Genomic DNA, 21,370 nt, shown 5'->3' on the forward strand with positions numbered 1-21,370 from the left:
AAACTCACATAAGTCCCCAAAGTTGTAAAGACAACGAATAAGAAAACGTTGTTATAAAACTTTAGGGACTAGTGTAATAAACAACCCATTGTCCCCTATCAAGTATTTTATAGATTATTGCTTTATTTCCAAAAAGTTTTATAACATTTTCTTATTCATTGGCTTAATAGTGTCCAATCCTTTTCACCACTAATAGTATATAAGGGGTAATTTTGTTTACATTAATTCATCAGCTATTGTCTTATCCCTTATCTTAAGATTCCTGGTCAGATCAACTAAAGCACGGACATTTTCTTTTTTTTATGTTGTAAATTACCAACTTTCAAGACAAGGACAGATTTTATCAGGATGTATATCTATACTACATAGTAGCTTGATGTCTGTCCGTCTGTCTGTCTGTCTGTCCGTCCCTTGAGATCTCAGTAACCACTGAACCGTTCGGATTCTACTCTTCAGGGAATATACCTACTGGTCCTGTGGTGGTTTTAGGCTATTTTTTGGGGGCTTGGAACACCCCCAACCCACCAAAAATATAATTCCTCCCCCCCCCCCCAATTTTTTAGGCAGACAATTAAAATGTTTATAAATTTATTTATTTATTTATTTTTTTTTATATTTTTTTTTCTTATTAAAATGTGGTAGTGGCAGCACCAGAGGTACTTAATTTTATTTAAATTAACTCTTGGGACAAAGCCCCTAGAGGCTAAGGGCAAAGCCACTAGTTTATGTAAAAAGTAACAAGATATGTGTATGTCTGTAATAGTTTAGAAACAAAGCGATAATCGTTACTAGAAAGTCCGTGTGCGTTTTTCACTATATAAATATTTTATTAATCTGATTTTTAGAACAATGATTCCAAGGACGACCCTCCCCTTTAAGCCATTGTCTCCCATCTTGCTAGATGAACGATCTGGCCAATAAATGATATCCATGTTAGCAAACTTAATTGGCGACAATTTTTGCCCTGGTCATGACGTCATCAATTGGTGAAAGTGTTGTTACCCTTGGAAAACTTGATTTTTTATCAGAGAGAGAGGAGACGCTGAACTGTTTAATACATTAGTTCCCATTTAAGTTTTATAATACCGTTTTTGTATTTGTTATAAACAATTTTGGGGGCTTTTACTGAATTTTAATTGGTTGGTTTATTAAGTTGAGTGTTCAAATGTTTTAACCACTATTTTTGATATTCAGAAGATGTAATTTTGTGTTCCATCATAGGGGATGTACATCAATTTATCGGCCATTGTCTTATCCCTTTAGATCCCTGTATTTTTTTTAAAGGCCATATCTGAAATCAAGGACCTAGTGAATTCTAAGCATTTTTTGAAGGAATTTAAAAGGATAGTTGGGGGTAATCTATATATTTTTGCTTTTTATTTTGCTTCATTACTTTGTTTTTTTTTACTTTCTTGTAAATTTAAAGTCTCATTTAAATTCATTTCAGTCAATCAATAAATGTTTAGGTTTGTAACATTTTAAAGATAATGATCGCATTAATAGTGTTTTCTTTTATTCATTCGAACCTGGTGGATAGGAACCGGTTCTCATCCATACGAAAAAACTATGTCTAGCACCGTATTACAACCAGTTTTCTACGATCATAAAAATGTACAATCATAAGATTAAACCAGATTTTTTTAGCCAGTGCCTTCGGCATCTCGGGGCTAAAAAGACTGTTTTTAATCTTATAATTGTACATTTTATATCCCCGGAAAGCCGTTTATAATACGATGCGAGAAATAACTATTATTGTATTATAGACAACTGTCCGCTGATAGATTAAACCAGATTTGTTAGCCTAAAGGGGACTAAGGCCTGGTATAGCAAAACTGGAATTAGTATTATGAATTTTATGTTAATATTTGTAGAAAACTGGCTTTAGTACTATGTAATAAATGATTTTTCAATTTGACTTAGAAGTAGTTCTAATACAGCAGATATTAATCGGTTTGGAAGCCATATCGTAAAAGGCCTTAACCCTTACAGATCGGGCCCCTATTCCCACCTTAATAGATCGGGGGGGGGGGGGGGTCATATTGACCCCCCCTCTATCTCGGCTCCTGGTACAGATAAAGACGTAAAAATTTTTTCTGGTGGTTCATTTGTATTTTTAGAGAAAATTACTTTTTCTAGTCATAGCAGTCAGACCGCTCCTTAGCTGCTTTTTAGGGGCCAGCCGCTAAATTTTAAAACAGCTGTAGAGCGGCCAATTTTGCAGCTAGGATGACCAAATTTTAGGACGAACTTTTATTTTTCATAACAAAAAAATTACTTTTTCTGATCATCGCCGAAAAACGGCAAATAACGGAAACCGCAAAATCATATAAGTTTCCTTAAAATAAAGATTCCAATCGGTTCAAAATCTATTAAAATCCTAAGCTTCAGAAAAAAAATATTATTTGATATGAATTTGTTCAAGAATTAAAATGACCTTAAATTGTACACTTTTAGTTTTGTTATCATTATAATAGAAGCAAAAAAGATTAAACCCTCTACACAAAACAAAGTGAACAACAACAATTGATGTTGAATATATGTGGATATTATGACAGGGAAAAATTGTCGTCAATTTAGGTTGCTAACATGGACATCATTATTGGTTTGTTCGTTATCCAGTAGGAGGAGAGGGGATGAAGAATTCGTTATTTTAGCCTGCTGCGACTTTCACTATATTCGAGAATATGAAAATCTGGTGTTATATCCAAGTAATATTAAATCCATTAAAACCCCCGTGTCCAAGGAAATAGGTTTCTATAGTAGTAAAAAAGAGTGTTTTTAAAATGCTGTCAAAATCTACAAATTAAAAGTATTACTAAATGTAATCAAGGCATATATTATAATATTAGCTGAACTTAAAAATAAGGAGGGGGGTTTTGTGCTCAACAAGGCACTTTGAGAGAAAACACCTAATGATACAATATCATTTTATGAATGAATATTCAATTACATTAATATAAATTAGCTATTTCTAAATAGAGTTTAAACTGAAAGATATGAACACTTTTTTAAAGTTTAAAATTCACGTGATTTTAACCTGAATATCATAGAGTTTATAACCAGTATTGTTACAAAATAAACAAAACCCCAAAAAATCTTCCTTATATAAAAGTAATGTGATGTCTCTCTATCTATGTGTGTCTGTCTGTAGCTTAAGATCTCAAGATTTTAACCTGAATATCATAGAGTTTATAAACAGTATTGTTACAAAATAACCACATTTATCCTTACATTAAAGTAACAGGATGTCTCTATGTCTGTGTGTCTGTCTGTAGCTTAAGATCACAAAAATTTAACCTGAATATGAGTTTATAACCAGTATTGCTACAAAATAAACAAAACATTTACCCTTACAAAAAGTAATGGGATGTCTTTGTTTATATTTGTGTCTGTCTGTAGCTTAAGATCTCATGATTTAACCTGAATATTATAGAATATATTATCAGGATTGGGATCTACTGCAGTTCACGGTAAAATATTGCTGGTAACGAATATTGCCAAAAATTTATGAATTTTAAAGGCTGATAGCTGCCAAACGGCTGAACGTACAGATCATACCCGCACACTATTTTAAGTGGTATAAGAAGGCCTACAAATAATCTGGAAGAGCCAAGATCCAATGATGCACAGGGAAAGCTTCACTGAAGAAAAAAACGCATAAAATAGGTCTTTTTCGCGCATTTCTCTGCACTGCTAGATAATTATGCATTATTGATTTATGGCTATTTCAGATTATTTGTAGGCCTTCTTATGCCGCTTAAAACAGTGTGCAGGCAAGATCTGTACGCTCGGCCGTTTGCAGCAGCTAGCAGCCTTTAAAATTCAAAAAATTTTGGCAATATTTTACCATGAACTGCAGTAGATCACAGTATTGTTACAAAATAAACAAAATTTATCCATATATAAAAGTAACAGGATGTCTCCCTATGTCTGTGTATCTGTTTGTAGCTTAAGATCTCAAGATTTTAACCTGAATATTATAAAGTTTATAACCAGTATGGTTACAAAATAGACAAAACATTTATTCTTATATAAAAGTAATACGATGTAATTTTGACAAACTTGCCAAGATCCTAATAATGACATGCCTTACCCTACATAATTCTAGCGGATACTTTAATCTTCATTAAAACAAGGATGACAACATCCATAAAAGCGAAGCAGTGAAACAGTAGGACAAACGAACATTAACACTTATATAGTGTCAGAACTGAATAATCAGAATATAAATGTATGAGAATCAGAGCAAAATTGTAAGTAAATTTGTTGAAAAACTGCTTGATTCAGGAAAATGTTTATGGACATACTTACATTTTTAGGAATTGATTATAGAGTTGCCTTGCTTATAACATTATACTTTGTTGTCCCAGGAATCAACATACCAAAAATTGGAGTTAAAAAAGTAGAAAAATCAACATGTTTAAAATGGACGTACATACATTATTGTTATGATTATAGAGTTGCTACGCTTTCTAAATCGTAGCTTACTACTAAAGGAATCACCATGCAAAGTTTGAAATCGATAGGACAATTCTAACATGCTAAATTAATGAAAAAAGCTGTTCATTTGTGACAGATGGAAGTACGGACAGACAGACGGGCGGACGGTTGGACTGACCCTAATTATAGAAAAGCTTCGCATTAAAAAAATATTTGGGGGGGGGCCTTTTTTAAGGAGAATTTTTTTCCTCTCCCAAAATAGTTATAAACTTATGGGAAGCTACATTGTAAAGGAGAACCATATTGGTTCTGAGGTTAGCGAGATCCTTAGGTACAGAAAGTCATCATGTTACTTTATTACACGGATATAAAGTAAAGTTAATGAAGGAGAAGCTGGACAGGCTGCGAACAACCAGGTATTTCCGCTGGAATGGAACCGGTTCTCAGCCATACTATCCACATAGTGTCTGCGGAAAGCTGTCTATAACACGTTGATATAAATACAGTGTGTTTTTTTATGAGCACTTTTTTTAAAGCAATTTTACCCCACTTATAGTTATCAGAATTTAATGATTAATGGCTTATTTTTTTCGTTTTTTAAGGGAAATTATGAAACAACAAAAAAAATTACAGTTTTTGTTGAAAAAGTACAGTAAAGTTGAAAATTAAAAACTTAGGTGTCAACAAAAATGTATACAGATACTATTAGGGACATGTACTAGAACATATTAAAGTTTGAAGGTCATATCTCAACCAGGGAGGGAGTACTGGCCCCCCAAAGTCGACTACAGAAAATCCATTTTTTTAAGAAAAATGCGCTAAAACCATTTTTATATGTTGACACCTAAGTTTTTAATTTTCAACTTTACTGTTTTTCAACAAAAACTGTAATTTTTTTTTGTTGTTTCATAATTTCCCTTAAAAAACGAAAAAAATAAGCCATTAATCATTAAATTCTGATAACTATAAGTGGGGTAAAATTGCTTTCAAAAAAGTGCTCATAAAAAAAAACACACTGTAGATATATAAAAATCAGGGATCTAAAAGGATAAGACAATGACCCCGATAAATTGATGTACATCTCAAATGTTAAGAAACAAAATTACACCTTGTGTAGATTAAAATTGAAAAGTTAGAACATTCTACCTAATGAACCAACCAATCAAAAATCATTAACAGTTCCCAAAAAAGTTAAGCCAACAAATAGGAGCACATTATTATAAAACTTTAGGGACTAGTGTAATAAACAGCCCATTATCCCCTCTCAAATACATTTTTTAAAAATGCATAAATTCTTTGTATAAGTAGAGGGAATGCCTTAGCCAAAAACATGTGCAATGCATGTAAGAATTGTCCTATCAATATCAAACTTTGATTCCTGAAACAATTAGGTTTGATTTAGAAAGCATAGGGACTTTATAATCGTTACCAGAGAGTCGGTAGGTCCATTTTAAATATGCCGATTTTTAACTTTTTGACATCATCTTTTAGTATGATATAATCATCCTAATCATCTAAAATAATAATGATGCCTAAGATAACAAGGTACAATATTATAATTGAAGCATCTCTTTAATCAAGTCATAAAAATGTAGGCATTCTTGAATCTTGTATTTACGCAGTTTTGCAACAAGTTTACATACTATTTTGTTTATATATTTAAATTAATTTTATTCTTATTAGGTTTTGAAACTTTTCAAGTGTTCATGTTCATTTGTCCTTCCTTCTGATTTTAGAGCTTTGCTTTGTTATGTATATTGTCATCATTGTTAAAAGCGAAGCTTTTCTATAATTAGGATTGCCCCGTCCATATAGTTAGGTATGTAGGATTTAGAAAGAGTAGCAACTCTATGATTGTTTACAGAATGTGTTTTAATTAATTATTCGAATGGTCTGATTTTAAAATACTTATTCCTAGGACAACAAAGTACAATAAAATAAGCAAGGCATCTCTATAGTCAAGTCCTTTTATTGTATCCTATATTTACAATTATTTTGCAACAAATTTATGAACAATTTAGAGTTCATGTGTTTGTTTGTCCTTCCTTCTGGTTTTAGAGCTTCGCTACTTATGAATGTTGTCATCCTTATTTTAATATGATTTGATAAAAAGCTAAGCAAGAGATAAATATTGATGTACCAAAGTACATAGTCAATTATAGATAGATAGATAGATAGATAGATAGATAGATAGATAGATAGATAGATAGATAGATAGATAGATAGATAGATAGATAGATAGATAGATAGATAGATAGATAGATAGATAGATAGATAGATAGATAGATAGATAGATAGATAGATAGATAGATAGATAGATAGATAGATAGATAGATAGATAGATAGATAGATAGATAGATAGATAGATAGATAGATAGATAGATAGATAGATAGATAGATAGATAGATAGATAGATAGATTTAAAAGGATAAATGTATAAAGTCAGTCCTTTAGTAAATGTTAAATTGTTGCAGTGTCTCAAAAAATAAATATTCATACAAAAAACACGAAACCTTTTCACATAAAATATTTATGATTATAAGTAAATTACATATTCTAAATACTCAAAATGATAAAGTGAATCTACAAACTAAAATTGTCAGACTTCTATCTTGAAAAATCAGCTGAGAAATTCATGTTTCTTATTTTGTTACTTGTAGAACATGACGGACGGACAGACTGACAGACAGAATTAAAGAGTAGCTTCACTACCTATATATAATATGTGCATTATAGTACGTTACCTAATAAAAGCAAGGATGTAAAGGGATAAGACAATGGCCGATAAATTGATGAACATCCCCTATGATGATGCACAAAATTACTCCTTGTGTTGATTACAATTAGTGGTTAAAAAGTTTGAACACTCAACTAAATTAAACCTTCAAACAAAATTCATTAAAAGTCCCCAAGGTTGTTAAGTCAACGAATAAGAAAACGTTATCGTAATACTTTAGTAATAAACAGGCCAATGTGTCCTCCCTCCCTGTTAAATGTAAGTCAAATACTAATGATACACATTCAGCCATCCTAGGTGCAACTAAGAAAATTCAATGTTCTCATGACAGATATTTTTAGTAGCGAAGCTACTCTATAATTCACTTTGTCTGACTGTCAGCTCCTATAAAAGATAAAATGCTGAAATTTTTTGACAACATTCCCATCATTAAGGAGCACAATTAACTATAAAACATCAATGGCTGTCGGACGACTTTTTAGCAGGTTTTAGGCTATTTTTTTCATTTTCCACATTTTCCCCATATCTTTGGTGTTTATGATCCGATTTTCAAAATTTGTTCAGTTAAGGATGTTAAATTTCCCGTCGTTTGAAGAAAACAACAATAGCAGTCAGACTGTCTTTTTGCAGGTTTTTGGCTATTTTATATTTTACATTTTCCCCCATATCTTTGGTGTTTATGGTCCGATTTTCAAAATTTTTTCAGTTAAGGATATCAAAATTGAATTTCCTGTCGTTTTCAGAAAACAACAATGACTGTCAGACTGTCTTTTTGTAGGTTTTTGGATATTTTTATATTTTTTATATTTCCCCCACATCTTTGGTGTTTGTAGTCCGATTTTCAAACTTTTTTCAGTTAAAGATATCACAATTAAATTTCCAGTCATTTGAAGAAAACACCATCCAGTCAGTCCCATCCACGAATTTTTGTGCTTTGCTACTTATGGATGTTGTCATCCTTGTTAATTATTTAGTAACTTTGTAGTGGGTCACAGAGAGAGAGAGGGGGAATAATTGACTTTCTATTACACTAGTCCCCAAAGTTTTTATAACGTTTTTTATTTGTTGGCTTAACAATTTTGGGGACTTCAGTTAATTTTGATTTGTTGGTTTATTAGATGAGTGTCCAAACGTTTTAACCACTTATTATAATCTACAGAAGAGGTTATTTTGTGTATCATCATTAGTGATAAATATTAATTTAACAGCCATTGTCTTATCCCTTTGATCCCTGGATATTTTGAATTATTTATTAGCTTTGTAGTATGACAGCACATATACAGCTATACATAGCTATGACTGCCTAACCCACTGATGCAACCCCTGCTCAAGTAGCAGCCTTGAGGGAGGAGCAAACTTAACCAAACCTAATATTTTGTATGCTATATGCATATATCAGTATTGTCATTTAAGCAGTAAACATTTATTCAAACCAACTGTGTTTTACTTGGAACCGTAGCAGTTCTATAACAGTTGGGGAGTTGACTCCATTTTTATATAGAAATATAATCTATGATTGCGGTTTTGACCATCTAAAAAACGCAATCTACCATTCCACTTTCCCCTCTCTTGGTGATGATATCATCAACGCTGATACGATTTTTGAAATGTACTAAAAACAAATGAATAGGATAATTATATCATATTACAATTTGTCGTTAAAAAAGGTTTAAAAATCAAAATTTTTTTATAAAAAATAACAATTATATTGGTGCTTCACTATATCATACTTAACTATTACAGGAATCATTATGCCAAGTTTAACATCAATAGTACAACTCTAACATGCCTGAACTAAAGATGAGAGCTATCCTTTTTAGAATAGTCTTACATACGGACCAACCCTAATTATAGAAAAGCTTGGCTTTTAATACAAAAAAAATATGCCTATATTAAACATATGTATATAATTTTAAGACAGAACCATTAAATTAAGTAAATATTTGATATTATCATTAATTTGTCCGTCTGTCTGTCTGTCTAATTTCACCTATGTTGATGATGTCATCCTTGTTTTTAAAAGCGAAGCTTTTCTATAATTAGGGTCCGTCTGTCAGTCCGTAATATTTAGCTCGTTTATCGTTAATTTATGCATGTTAGAATTGTCTTATCGATTTTAAACTTTTTATGGTGATTCCTGTGGTAGTTATGTAGGATTTATATTGCGTAGCAACTCTATAATCCGTACATCCATTTTAAAGATGTTGATTTTTATTTTTTTTAACAGCAAATTTTTATGTGATAAAATTATTTGATTGATCTAATTTTTGGAATACTGATTCATATGACAACAAAGTACAACGTTATAAGCGGAGCAGCTCTATAATTAAGTCCTAAAAATGTGAGTATGTCCTTAAACATTATTCTGTATTTGAGCAGTTTTTCAACAAATTTACTTAAAATTTAGTTATGACTTTATACATTTATATTCTGATATTATTCAGTTCTGACACTCTAGAAGTGATAATGTTCATTTGTCCCACCATTTCAGACCTTTGGATATTGTCATTCTTGTTCTACCTAAACTTTAAATTTGATGAAGATATTTCAAGTATTAGAAAAGTCCGTCAAATGAAAAGTGAAAAATCCGTGAACTTTAAAATTAAAATTTTAGTTTTTATTTGCATCTGAAAAATGAAAATGTAATAAGCATCAACTAAGGTAAAAAAATATTTAATGAACAAGAATGACAACATCCATAAATGCAAAAGCTCAACAAATTGTCGGGCAAACAAACGTAAACAATTATAGAGTGACAGCCAGGGAGGGAGAAGACATTAGACAGTAAATTATACTGGTCCCAAATAATTTTAATACTTTTGTTTGATTAAACACTTTTGTTGACTTGATTTGTTGGTACACCTAAAATATCCTACTACGACAAACCTCCTAATGCAACAAACCTTTGAAAATACAAACCTCCTAAACGACAAACGTCCTAAAGGACAAACCTCCTAATGCGACATCTCCTAAGTAAAACTTCCTATTTTTTTAAAAATTAAAGGTCGAATTTTGTATTGCAAGGATGAAACCACTTTAAAACACACACCTATCCGGATTTTACCCGAAACCTACCCCTCTCTTTATTAACAATTTCTTGTAGACTTATAAATTAATGTTCTGCTTCCTAATTTTTGACATTTATTTGGAATCTTGATTACTGCTCGCCATAGTTTCTGGCAGTAGGATTTTTGCCTGTAACATCCAATCATGTAAAGATGCCCATCTGGTATAAATAATCAAAAGTCGGCCTTCTGCTGCCACACAGCTAAACATCATAGTTTTGCTTTATTATAACTATTTCATTGATTGAGTATTTTTATGAGTATTTTCATATCTTTTAAATTTATATATTTATTCTAATAATAGAGTATGAAATACCAACATTAGTTGAGTACCTTCAGTGAATCTTATAATCAAATCACTATGAATACTTGAAACATCAAGAGGGTCTTTATTCTATGGAAGAGGAAGGTGAACATAGACTAAAACCATTTAAATATTTGAATAGACTATTCCTAATGTATCCAGGACCCATATTAAGTTTCTATAAAATGGAGTAATCCATCGGTTTAGTCATTGAGATCTTAATGGACACACAAAAAAACTTTACTACTTTTAAAAATCTTAGATTTTCTATATTTAGAGTCTGTTGTAACCATAATCTACCATAAAGTCGCACCTTAGGGTTAGTTCTTATCAATTTTAAACTTTGCAGAATGATTCTTGTAACAGTTGGGTACGATTTTAAAAGAATATGATAAGCACTAGAAAGTCCTTTGAAAACATGCAGATTTTTGACCTTTTGACAATTCATTCACCTGATTTTTGGAATATTGATTGATAAGCGAAGCATTTCCATAAAAATGTCAGTATGTCTTTAATCTTTTTCCTGTTTTCCATATTTTTCATCATATTTAATGCAATCTTCGGATATAAAAATGAATTTTCTGCTTATTAACTTCGAACCCTCAACAATTGTTTTTGTTAATTTGAAATATCCTCAATCTTTAGAGCTTTGCTTTTATGGATAGTGTCATCCTAGTTAAAGTCATCCTAGGATAGAAATAACAATTGATCATTAGAGTAGCAACACTAAATAAAATAACCAACATCTAACAAAATATATTAAGAGTCAATGATTGAAAATATCCATAAAACCTTTTAGAACATATAAAGCATCTTTTTAAGACTCAAGATTTAAGTTAAAATAGGTCTATCATACTTGTAACTGACAGACAAAGTAAATTAAAAGTAGCCTAGGTAATAAACAAAATTAAAATGATAAGTAAAAAAAACTTTAAAATCTAAATATTGTTATTTAGAAAATGATGAATCATACAATAATCAATTTTTTATGAAAAATGCAGATTATAAAGCATTTGTAGGTAATCATTATGTTCACCCAAAGCAATTCTGTTCTGAAATAATTGTTATATTAATTAATCAAAATAATATTGGAATTAATAACAGATATAAGATATCAACAGATAAACTGGAAATATTAATAGATAGATATAGAAAAACTAGAGATTAGAAAGAGTTGTTTGTCTGTTCATTATGATTTTCAGATTAGATATTTTGAGATAAATAGATATAAAGATATGTTTAGATAAATAAAAATTTAACCCCTTACAGTTGGGCCCCTCGCCGCACCTTAATCAGTCGGGGGGGGAGGCGTTCAACGCTCCCCCTATTATCTCAGTTCCTATTAGAGCTAGAGGGCTAAAATTTTTTGTGCAAGTCCCCTGTGTTATGATAAATTTCCGACTTTAAGTAATTCAAGGTCAATTTTCGCTTCCTTCACCCTTTTATTTAACAACCTTTGTTTTTAGGTCCTTTTTTACTTATAAATTTCAAACGGCTGTAATTTTATTATTTTTAAAGCTAGAATAAAATTTTTTTTGCAGAAAATGTTTATCTTTATGTAAATTTTATATTTGAAATATCAAAATATAATTTCAGCGGCCGCAGCTGTACTTGGCAGCTGCCAGCCGCCGCAGTCGGCGGTCGGCGGGAAAACGGCGGCGGATCTTTATAAAATTTTAATACATTATGTAGACATGTAAGATAATCATAAGTTCGAAATTTGAAGTCTCTAAGTCAAAAATTGCGGCCACAGGAGCCTTTTAAATATTTCTGGAAACCTGGAGGATCAGTACCTGCAGGATCATACCTGAAACCTAAAATTGACTTGAACACCTGTATTTAATATGAAGATGTACTACTAGAGAATATTTTAGTATTTTGGTAAGATAAAATGCTTTGTTTAAGTAAAAAAAATATTTTAGCTCTACCTGGACGACCCTGCCAGGTTTGCTGGCATCCTGTGCCCGCCAGGATGGAGATATTCAAAAAATTTCAACTCTCAGTTATGTCTCATACCCACACTTAAAAAGTCAAGCAGTTTGGGCTCTTTATCTTTCACACACAGAAAATGAGATAGAAAAAACCGGATGGGGGGGTGTTCAACGCCCCCCCCCCCCGACCGTTAAGGGTTAAATAGAGATAGAAAGGTAAACATCTTCTGCCATATACATATAAATAGTTATAGATTTAGAATTAAGAATTATAATAGGGATACATTTATGATATAGTTAGATAATAAGCAAGTAAACACATAGCAATTACTAGATTAATCAACCTTATTTTCATAATGATTTATTTAATTGTTTTACCTTGTTGTAAGTAAGACTAGCACACAATGTTACACTTTCCTCCTGAAAAAAATAATGTTTTAATCATCTAATTTTTTTTTATTGAATTGCTAGCTTTATGCATCAAATAATGTTAAGTTTTCCAAAAGTTTTTAACTAAACTTGTTTAGTAGTTAATGATGTTATACAATAATAGGAAGAAATGAGTTAAAGAAAATAATGATTTTCATTTTACTTTAAACAAAAATATATATTACTCCAGGATATTTGATGTTTTTTTTAAAGTACAAAGTCTTTACATAAATGCTTAAAGAATAGGCCTTTTCTGAAACAGTGTCTTTACAAGCTCAAATAATCAATTTTGAAATACAATCAATATCTACATAATATTATATTATATAATAATCAATGCATAAATCACTTTAAAAATCAATTGAAAAGAATCAATCTTAAAATAAGAGAGAAATATTAGAAAAATATTTTTCTATATATAAAACTTACACCTAATTTTGATTATTTTTTAGTATTTGCATAAAATTTTACTTGAAATAGAAAGAACTGATAATTGAGATTGTAAAGAAACTGTTTCAGCATCTTAGGTTAAAAAAGGTCTGTTTGTATTTTTGACATAGTTATAGCCAAACACATATAATGTTCTAATCAAACATTTAAAAAACTAACAGACTTAGATACAAGAATAAAGGTAAAGACTATAGTATATATATACTTTGATATCATTGTTTTAATATTTTTTACTCTAATCCAAAGATGTACTTAATATAATTGACAAATATAAAGAATTCATAAAAAGTCAAATGAAATGATAGGATAGCTATACTTATAAATATAGAATTATTGTATAAGCTTACCATGTTCTCTAAGTATTTCTGCTATTTCTTCATGTCTATTAGGGTGAGTACAATCTAGAGCTGTCCAACCTATGATATTTATTATTATTTAATGTATAGATAATTACCCTATGAACATTGTTTATCACATGTGCGTACAGTCATAATGTCATTAGAATATTTCTAATATTGTTGATATGTCATAATATTGCATAGTTTTAGAGAAAGAAAGAGAGAGAGAGAGAGAGAGAGAGAGAGAGAGAGAGAAGGAGAAAGAGGGAGAGGGAGAGAGAGAGAAAGAGAGAGAGGGGGGGAGGGAGAGACATAGAAAGGGAGAGGAAGAGTGAGAGAGAGTGCAACTATTAATCTATTAATAATACAAAATTAATTCAAATTTTAAGAAATACATTCATGAGTTTTTAAAGTATAATACAAAGTCGCATAATCTTGTTATCCACTGAACCAATTGGATTCTACTCTTCAGGGAATATATAAGATGGCCCTGTGATGGTTTCAGGCTATTTTCTTGTGTGTGGCCAGGACACCCCCAACCCCCCAAATAACAAAAAAATTCCCTTTACATCTTTTTTGCTGATGCATGTAACAAAGGGATTGGTGCTTCACCACCACTTTTTTTCTTTAAAATTTTCTCTCTTGGCAAAGCCCCTAGAGGCTAGGGGCGAAGCCGCTAGTTCATTATAAAGAAAGATAAATGAATAGAGAGATATAACCACTGAACCGACCGGTTTCTCCTTATCAGGGTAGCTTCTCATAGGTCCCAGGAAGGCTCATAACTATTTTCTTGGGGGGTGGGACACCCTCAACCCCCCAAAAAAATGAAAATCCCCCCAAAAAAACAATTTCCCCCCCCAAAATTTTTTTTCTTTTTCTTTTAAAATCTAAAGTAAGAAATTGGGTTATTAAATTGGACTCTCTCCTCCTCAAGTGCCCCTAGAGGCCTCTACAGGCGTAGCCGCTAGTAAAGAGATAAATAGATAGATAATTAAACAGTTAAATTAGAACTATTAATAAAAAGATAAGAAGATAATACTTAATAAGTACATTTGTGTGTTTGTAATTCTTTATAAAGAAAGATAAATTGATAGAAAGATATATACATACAGAAAGATAATTAAACAGTTCAATAGCAATTCGAACTATTAATGAATAGATAAAAAGATAATACATATAACAATATAATATTTACATGTAATAATATTAAAGATACAATATATGGTATAATAAAGCCTAGTTCACAAAAGGCCTAAAGAAGCTTTAGGTAGACCAATTCCAAAAAAATGTTAATTGAATATTAGATACATTATATATTCTTTAGTTTAGAGTAGAGTTAGAGAAAGATATGAAATAAATTAAAGATACAAATATATGGTATAATAATATTATGTAACTAACCCTTATCATCTTTATTGTTGATATCTGCTCCATGATCTAGAAGTATCCTCACTGTTTCTGTCTTTCCATTGTATGCTGCATGCATAAGACTTGTCCTTCCTAAATACAAATATATTATTTAGTTTAGAGTAGAGTTATAGATATACAAAAAAGATTTATGTAGAGAGATAGATAGATATATATAGTTAAATATGCAAACATGCACAAAACAATTTGTAATGTCTGAATAAATATGTAAATTCATATTTTGTTTGTGAGTTAGCCTTTTATAGTTAATTGAATGTATACATATAGATGGATAAAATAAATATAATATTTAGTTCAGAGTAGAGTTATAGATATACAGAGAGAGGTATACAGATAAATGGATATAAAGATAAAGATAGAATATACTAAATATACAATATACGAATATAGTATAATAATATTATGTAACTAACCAGTATTATCTTTATGGTTGACATCAGCTCCATAGTCTAGAAGTAGACTGACTGTTTCTGTGTTTCCATTCATTGCTGCCCACATAAAACTTGTCCTTCCTAGATATAAATATATTAGTTACATTATATATTCTTTAGTTCAGAGTACAGTTATAGATATACAGAGAGAGGTATACAGAAATAGATAGATATATAGTTAAATGAATATATATGTATTTATATGGATAGAATATTCTAAAGATAAACTATATAGTAAAATAGTATTATGTAACTAACCAGAATTACTTTCATGGTTGACATCGGCTCCATGTTCTAGAAGTATTCTGACTATTTCTGTTTTTCCATACTGTGCTGCATTCATAAGACTGGTCCATCCTAGATATAAACATATTAGATACTTTATATATTCTTTAGCTCAGAGTACAGTTATAGATATACAGAGAGAGGTGTACATAGATAGATAGAATATACTAAAGATACATTATATAATTATAGTATAATAATATTATGTAACTAACCAATTATATTATCTTTATGGTTCACATGAGCTCCATGTTCTAGAAGTAGTCTGACTACTTCTGTGTTTCCATTCTCTGCTGCAGCCATAAGACTTGTTCTTCCTAGATATAAATATTTTAGATACATTGTATATTTTTTTGTTCTGAGTACAGTTATAGATATACAGAGAGCCATGTAAAGAGATCTATAGATAGAAATAGTCGACTATAGATAGATAGATAGAATATACAATATATAAATATAGTGTAATAATATTATGTAACTAACCATCATTAGCTTTATTGTTGACATCCGCTCCAAGTTTTAGGAGTATTCTGACTACTTCTGTCTTTCCATACCCTGCTGCATACATAAGACTTGTGTAACCTGGATATTAATATATATATTAGTTACATTATATATTCTTTAGCTCAGAGTACAGTTATAGATATACAAAAATATGTATGTAGAGAGATAGATATAGATAGATTGAAAGATAGTAAGATAGATAGAGAGATAGTTAAATATATAGATAAAAATATATATAGGTATCTAGAGATAGATACTTAATCCAGACAAAATAAGAACTGGCATTGTAGGCCAACAAAATAATCTGATGTAGACAAGGTTTTTATGTGCATTCAGAACGAGCTATATTGATAGAGACTGTAAATGAGAAAATTTCTCATCAGATTATCAAACATTAACATCATATCATTCATATAATCTCAAAGATAGGGCAAAACTTTCTATTGTTTCCTTAAAAAACGGCTTTTTCCAACCGATTTTTATTATAACCAAGATTGGGGAAAAAATTTCCAGACTATATAAATGTGCAGTTAATTGTCTTTTTTTTCATTCTATAGCTAAAACTAAACTTTTTGACATAGTTCTCTATTTTTCCTAACAGTTAAGCTGACTATTAAAGTGATCATGAAGCAATTTTAAAAAATTTGATATATATTTGGAATTTCTTAATTATTTAAAATTATGACAAAAATTTTGCTAAATTTGATATAAAAAGTGCCTTAAAACCTCTATTTTTAAATTTGCTACAGTACCCAAAAAAATTAACTTACACAATTATGTGTAAAACAAACTTTTAGATTTGTTGGCATTTCTCTTAACACAGATGGAGTTAATAAAATTCATATTTAAAAAAAAGAGATATTTCTGCTTTTCATACTGTTGTTATCAATTTTGCTTATTGACAACTGAAAAAGTTGCAATTAAGGTTTAAAAATGTTTGACCAAATGACTAAAAAGATATTTCTCAGCTTATTTTAGTGTAACTAACATAACAGGCAATCAGAACAAGTATAGAATAATGTATTATGGAAACACAACTATTATGGAAACACAACTCAAATGGTTTTAGACAGTATTAGTATTAGAGAGTATTAGTATTACAGATAAATTCAGTATAATTTTTGTTGTCAATGTTGTGTCAAAGTGCCTCAATAAAATGATCCTTATAGATGTTTAAAAATATAGATATCCAATTTAAATCTTTTGATTGTGGAATTGTAAAAATATAAGCCCTTTCACCTCACAGCCCAATTGATTGCTTGTGGATTTAATGGGGCTCTAATGGTCTTCTTTGGTAATTATAATATCAATGAAAAACTTTTAAAAATATTTAGACTATACATATCATATTTTTACAATTCCACAATCAAAAGATTTAAATTGGATATCTATATTTTTACTTATAAAATGATACATCTACCACCAGTTTCTTCTTGTTCTAAGGATCAATTTATTGAGGTACTTTAACACAACATTGATAACAAAAATTTTACTGAATTTTACTGTGCATTACTAACACTACATCTCTCTAAAACCATTTCAGGGCCCCCTTAGTTGTGTTTCCATAATACATTATTCTACATTTGTTCTGATTGCCTGTTATGTTAGTTGCACTAAAATAAGCTGAGAAATATCTTTTTAGTCATTTGGTCCAACATTTTTGAACCTTGTTTGCAACTTTTTCAGTTGACAAAAACTAGCAAAATTGATTTTATCAGTATTAAAAACAGAAATTTATCTTTTATTTTACAAGTATAAATCTTATTAACTCTATCTGTGTTAAACCTTACAGATTGGGGGGGGGGGGGGGGTCATATTGAGAGTTGTGACTTCATGACTTTTTAAGTTTAGTAATTATACATCAGCAAGAGTTGGTCTTATAAGGATATCTGGTCTGTGTCGGTCGTGGCGTCCGGTCAAAGTTGGTTAGGTTGCACCAAAATTAGAAAAAAATCCAAATAAATCTTAATTTCTTCATTATGACTTTTGTGAATACTGGGATATCAATGAACATCTGAGAATAGTGGTGTTATGACCGCTTGACCGCTTCCTCACCGATTTTATGACCAATTTTTGTCCCGCTTTTACTATAAACTTACATCATGTATATAGTGGCTTCTATTACAGCTAGAGACCTAAAAACTTTTGTAGTACATCCTTGAGCAATAATAAACTTCCGTGAGTAGTAAGGTCATGACTGTTTGACCACTCCTTGACCTATTTTTGACCGATTTTCTATTTCCTACCTGTAATTTTGCTGTTTTTAAGCTGCAAGCTGCCGAATTTTAAAACAGCTTTAGACCAACAAAATTTTTTATGTAGTCTTTTATTGTGATCAGAAACAGATAAAAATATTAATTGGTGCTGCTAACCGCCGTTTTACTGCTCTAACCGCCGAAAATAGCAGTTTCCATTATTTGCCGTTTTTTGGCGATGGTCAGAAAAAGTAATTTTTTTGTTATAAAGGAGCGGTCTGACTGCTATTACTAGAAAAAGTAATTTTCTTTAAAAATACACATAAACCACCAGAAAACATTTTTATGTCTCTAACTGTAACAGGAACCGAGATAGAGGGGAGAGGTCAATATGACCCTCCCCCCCCCCCCCCCCCAATATATTAATGTGGGAATTGGAGCCCAAGCTGTAAGGCTTAAGAGAAATCTGTACCAACAAATCTAAAAGTTTGTTTTACACATAATTGTGTAAGTTAATTTTTTTGGGTACTGTAGCAAATTTAAAAATAGAAGTTTTAAGGCACTTTTTATAACAAATTTAGCAAAATTGTTGTCATAATTCTAAATAACTAAGTAATTCCAAATATATATCAAATTTTTAAAAATTGCTTTGTGATCACTTTAAAAGCCTCTTATATACAGAACAAATTGTTAAAAAAATATGTCTAGAAATTTATGTGTTTTTGTATTATACTAATCAATCCCAAAGAGAGAGAGAGGGGGGGGGGACAATGGGCTGTTTATTACACTAGTCCTATAATAACATATTCTCATTTGTTGGCTTAACAACTTTGGGGACTTTAGTAATTTGATTGGTTGGATCATTAAGTTGAGTGTCTAAACGTTTTAAACACTAATTTTAATCTACTGAAGTATAATCGTACATATCATGGTTGGGGATGTACATCAATTTATCGGTCATTGTCTTATCCCTTTAGATGAATCCAATGATTAAAGCCCACCAAAATGATTTTTCTCTTCAATATTGGCTCCAGCATCCAATAACTTGATAACTTCATCAGTAGATCCTGTTTTTACTGCTTCTAATAAATCTAAACAAAATGATTTTTGATTAACATTGTACCTTATTGTAATAGGAATCAATATTCCAAAAGTCAAATGAATATCATAATTATATTATATCACATAAAAATTTATTGCTTCTATTAAATCTGAACAAAATGATTTTTAATTGACTTTATACCTTGTTGTAATAGGAATCAGTTTTCCAAAAAACAAATTAATAGAATAATTATATCACATAAAAATTTATTATTTCTAATAAATCTGAACAAAATGATTTGTAATTTAAAGAAATAAACAAGGATGACAACATCAATAAAAACAAAGCTCTGTAAAGGTAGGACAAACCAACATTAACACTGTAGAGTGTCAAAACAGAATAAGCAGAATATAGATGCATAAGTCTAAACAAAATTGTTAGTAAATTTGTTGCAAAACTACTTGATACTGCTTAAGACATTATAGAGATGCTTCGCTTATAATATTGTACCTTGTTGTAATAGGAATCAGTATTCCAAAAATCAGATATTCATAAGATATGAAAATTTAGTATCAAATATGTTAAATATCGTCATGTTTTAAATGAACATAAGTACATTCTGTTAACGATTTTAAAGTTTCTACTCTTTCCAAATTGTACCTAACTAATACAGGAATCACTATGCCAAGTTTGAAATTGATAGGACAATTCTAACCTGACTAAATTTAAGAAAAAAGCTTACTGTTATCTAACCGGACTATCCTTAATTATACATACATTGTACATTGTATAGTAGTAGAAAACTGGTTATATATACCAACAACAAAATTAATTTGAAAAAAAATCACGAAACCTGTGTTTTCAGCTATTGTTAACAAATCAATGTGTTTTAAATGGACGTAATGGCATTCTGGTAACGAAATAGAGTTGCTATGCTTTTAAAATCATTCCTAACTACTACAGGAATCACTATGCAAAGTTTGAGATAAATTTTAATATACCTTAATTAACAAAAAAAAAATTGGTTCTGGATGGATGGACAGACTGACGGACCGACTCTAATTATAGAAAAGCTTTGCTTTTAAAAAGAGGCCTTGTACATTTGAATAAAATTCATAATTGTCTATTCATTTGACTTTTGAGTTGGTTAATTCTACGTTGATTGGAAATAATGTTATAAGCTTAAAGAGCATTGTAAGCAGGTAGGGAGAGGACATTGCCTTAATTAAAAAAAAACATTCAGTTCTTGATGGATGGTCAGACTGACGGACTGACCCTTTTATAGAAAAGCTTGGCTTTTAAAAATAACATTTCTTATAGACATTTCTATTTACAGCTTTGGTTGTATAAAATTGCTTACCCGGATCCGCAATATATGGAAAATTGGAAAAGCATCCTCCAACATATAGCAGCAAACAAACCTTAAATATTTTCTTTTTAATTTTATCATATTCATTTGAAACCGATTAATATCCAGTGGATTAGAACTGGTTCTCATCCATACAAAAAAACTATGTCTATCATCATATTATATCCAGTTTTCTACGAATATAAAAACCTGGTTTTAATCTTATAATTGTACATTTTATATGCGCGGAAAGCTGTTTATAATATGATGCAAGAAATAACTATTATATACTTTTTTAGTAGCGAAGCTACTCAATAATTCACAATGTCCGTCCATCTGTCCGTCTGTCATCTGTCCATAATTAATGAATTGGGGGGAACAGATAAGAAAATTAGGCCTCCAATATTAATGTTTTTTTAAAAATAAAATTTTCTAGGGAGATT

The 21,370-nt window shown here is 30.3% G+C and overlaps 1 protein-coding gene across 1 annotated transcript in view; it reads right to left on the reverse strand.

Annotated features, from left to right (window-relative positions):
- Window positions 1-12,854: 12,854 nt before the first annotated feature.
- Window positions 12,855-21,370, reverse strand: part of LOC145307703 (uncharacterized) — an 11,697-nt gene continuing 3,181 nt past the window's right edge. The window contains exons 2-10 of the mRNA XM_080150214.1: window positions 20,940-21,000; window positions 19,539-19,628; window positions 16,322-16,420; window positions 16,054-16,155; window positions 15,812-15,910; window positions 15,536-15,634; window positions 15,096-15,194; window positions 13,704-13,772; window positions 12,855-12,897 (exon numbers count right to left, since the gene is read on the reverse strand). Of these exons, the coding sequence (XP_080006340.1) occupies window positions 12,872-12,897; window positions 13,704-13,772; window positions 15,096-15,194; window positions 15,536-15,634; window positions 15,812-15,910; window positions 16,054-16,155; window positions 16,322-16,420; window positions 19,539-19,628; window positions 20,940-21,000 (744 nt within the window). The 3' untranslated portion in view covers window positions 12,855-12,871. The remainder of the gene's footprint in view (window positions 12,898-13,703; window positions 13,773-15,095; window positions 15,195-15,535; window positions 15,635-15,811; window positions 15,911-16,053; window positions 16,156-16,321; window positions 16,421-19,538; window positions 19,629-20,939; window positions 21,001-21,370) is intronic.

The sequence above is a fragment of the Acartia tonsa genome, chromosome 15, assembly GCF_053477335.1.
Source record: "Acartia tonsa isolate MP-2025a chromosome 15, ASM5347733v1, whole genome shotgun sequence".
NCBI lineage: Eukaryota > Metazoa > Arthropoda > Copepoda > Calanoida > Acartiidae > Acartia > Acartia tonsa.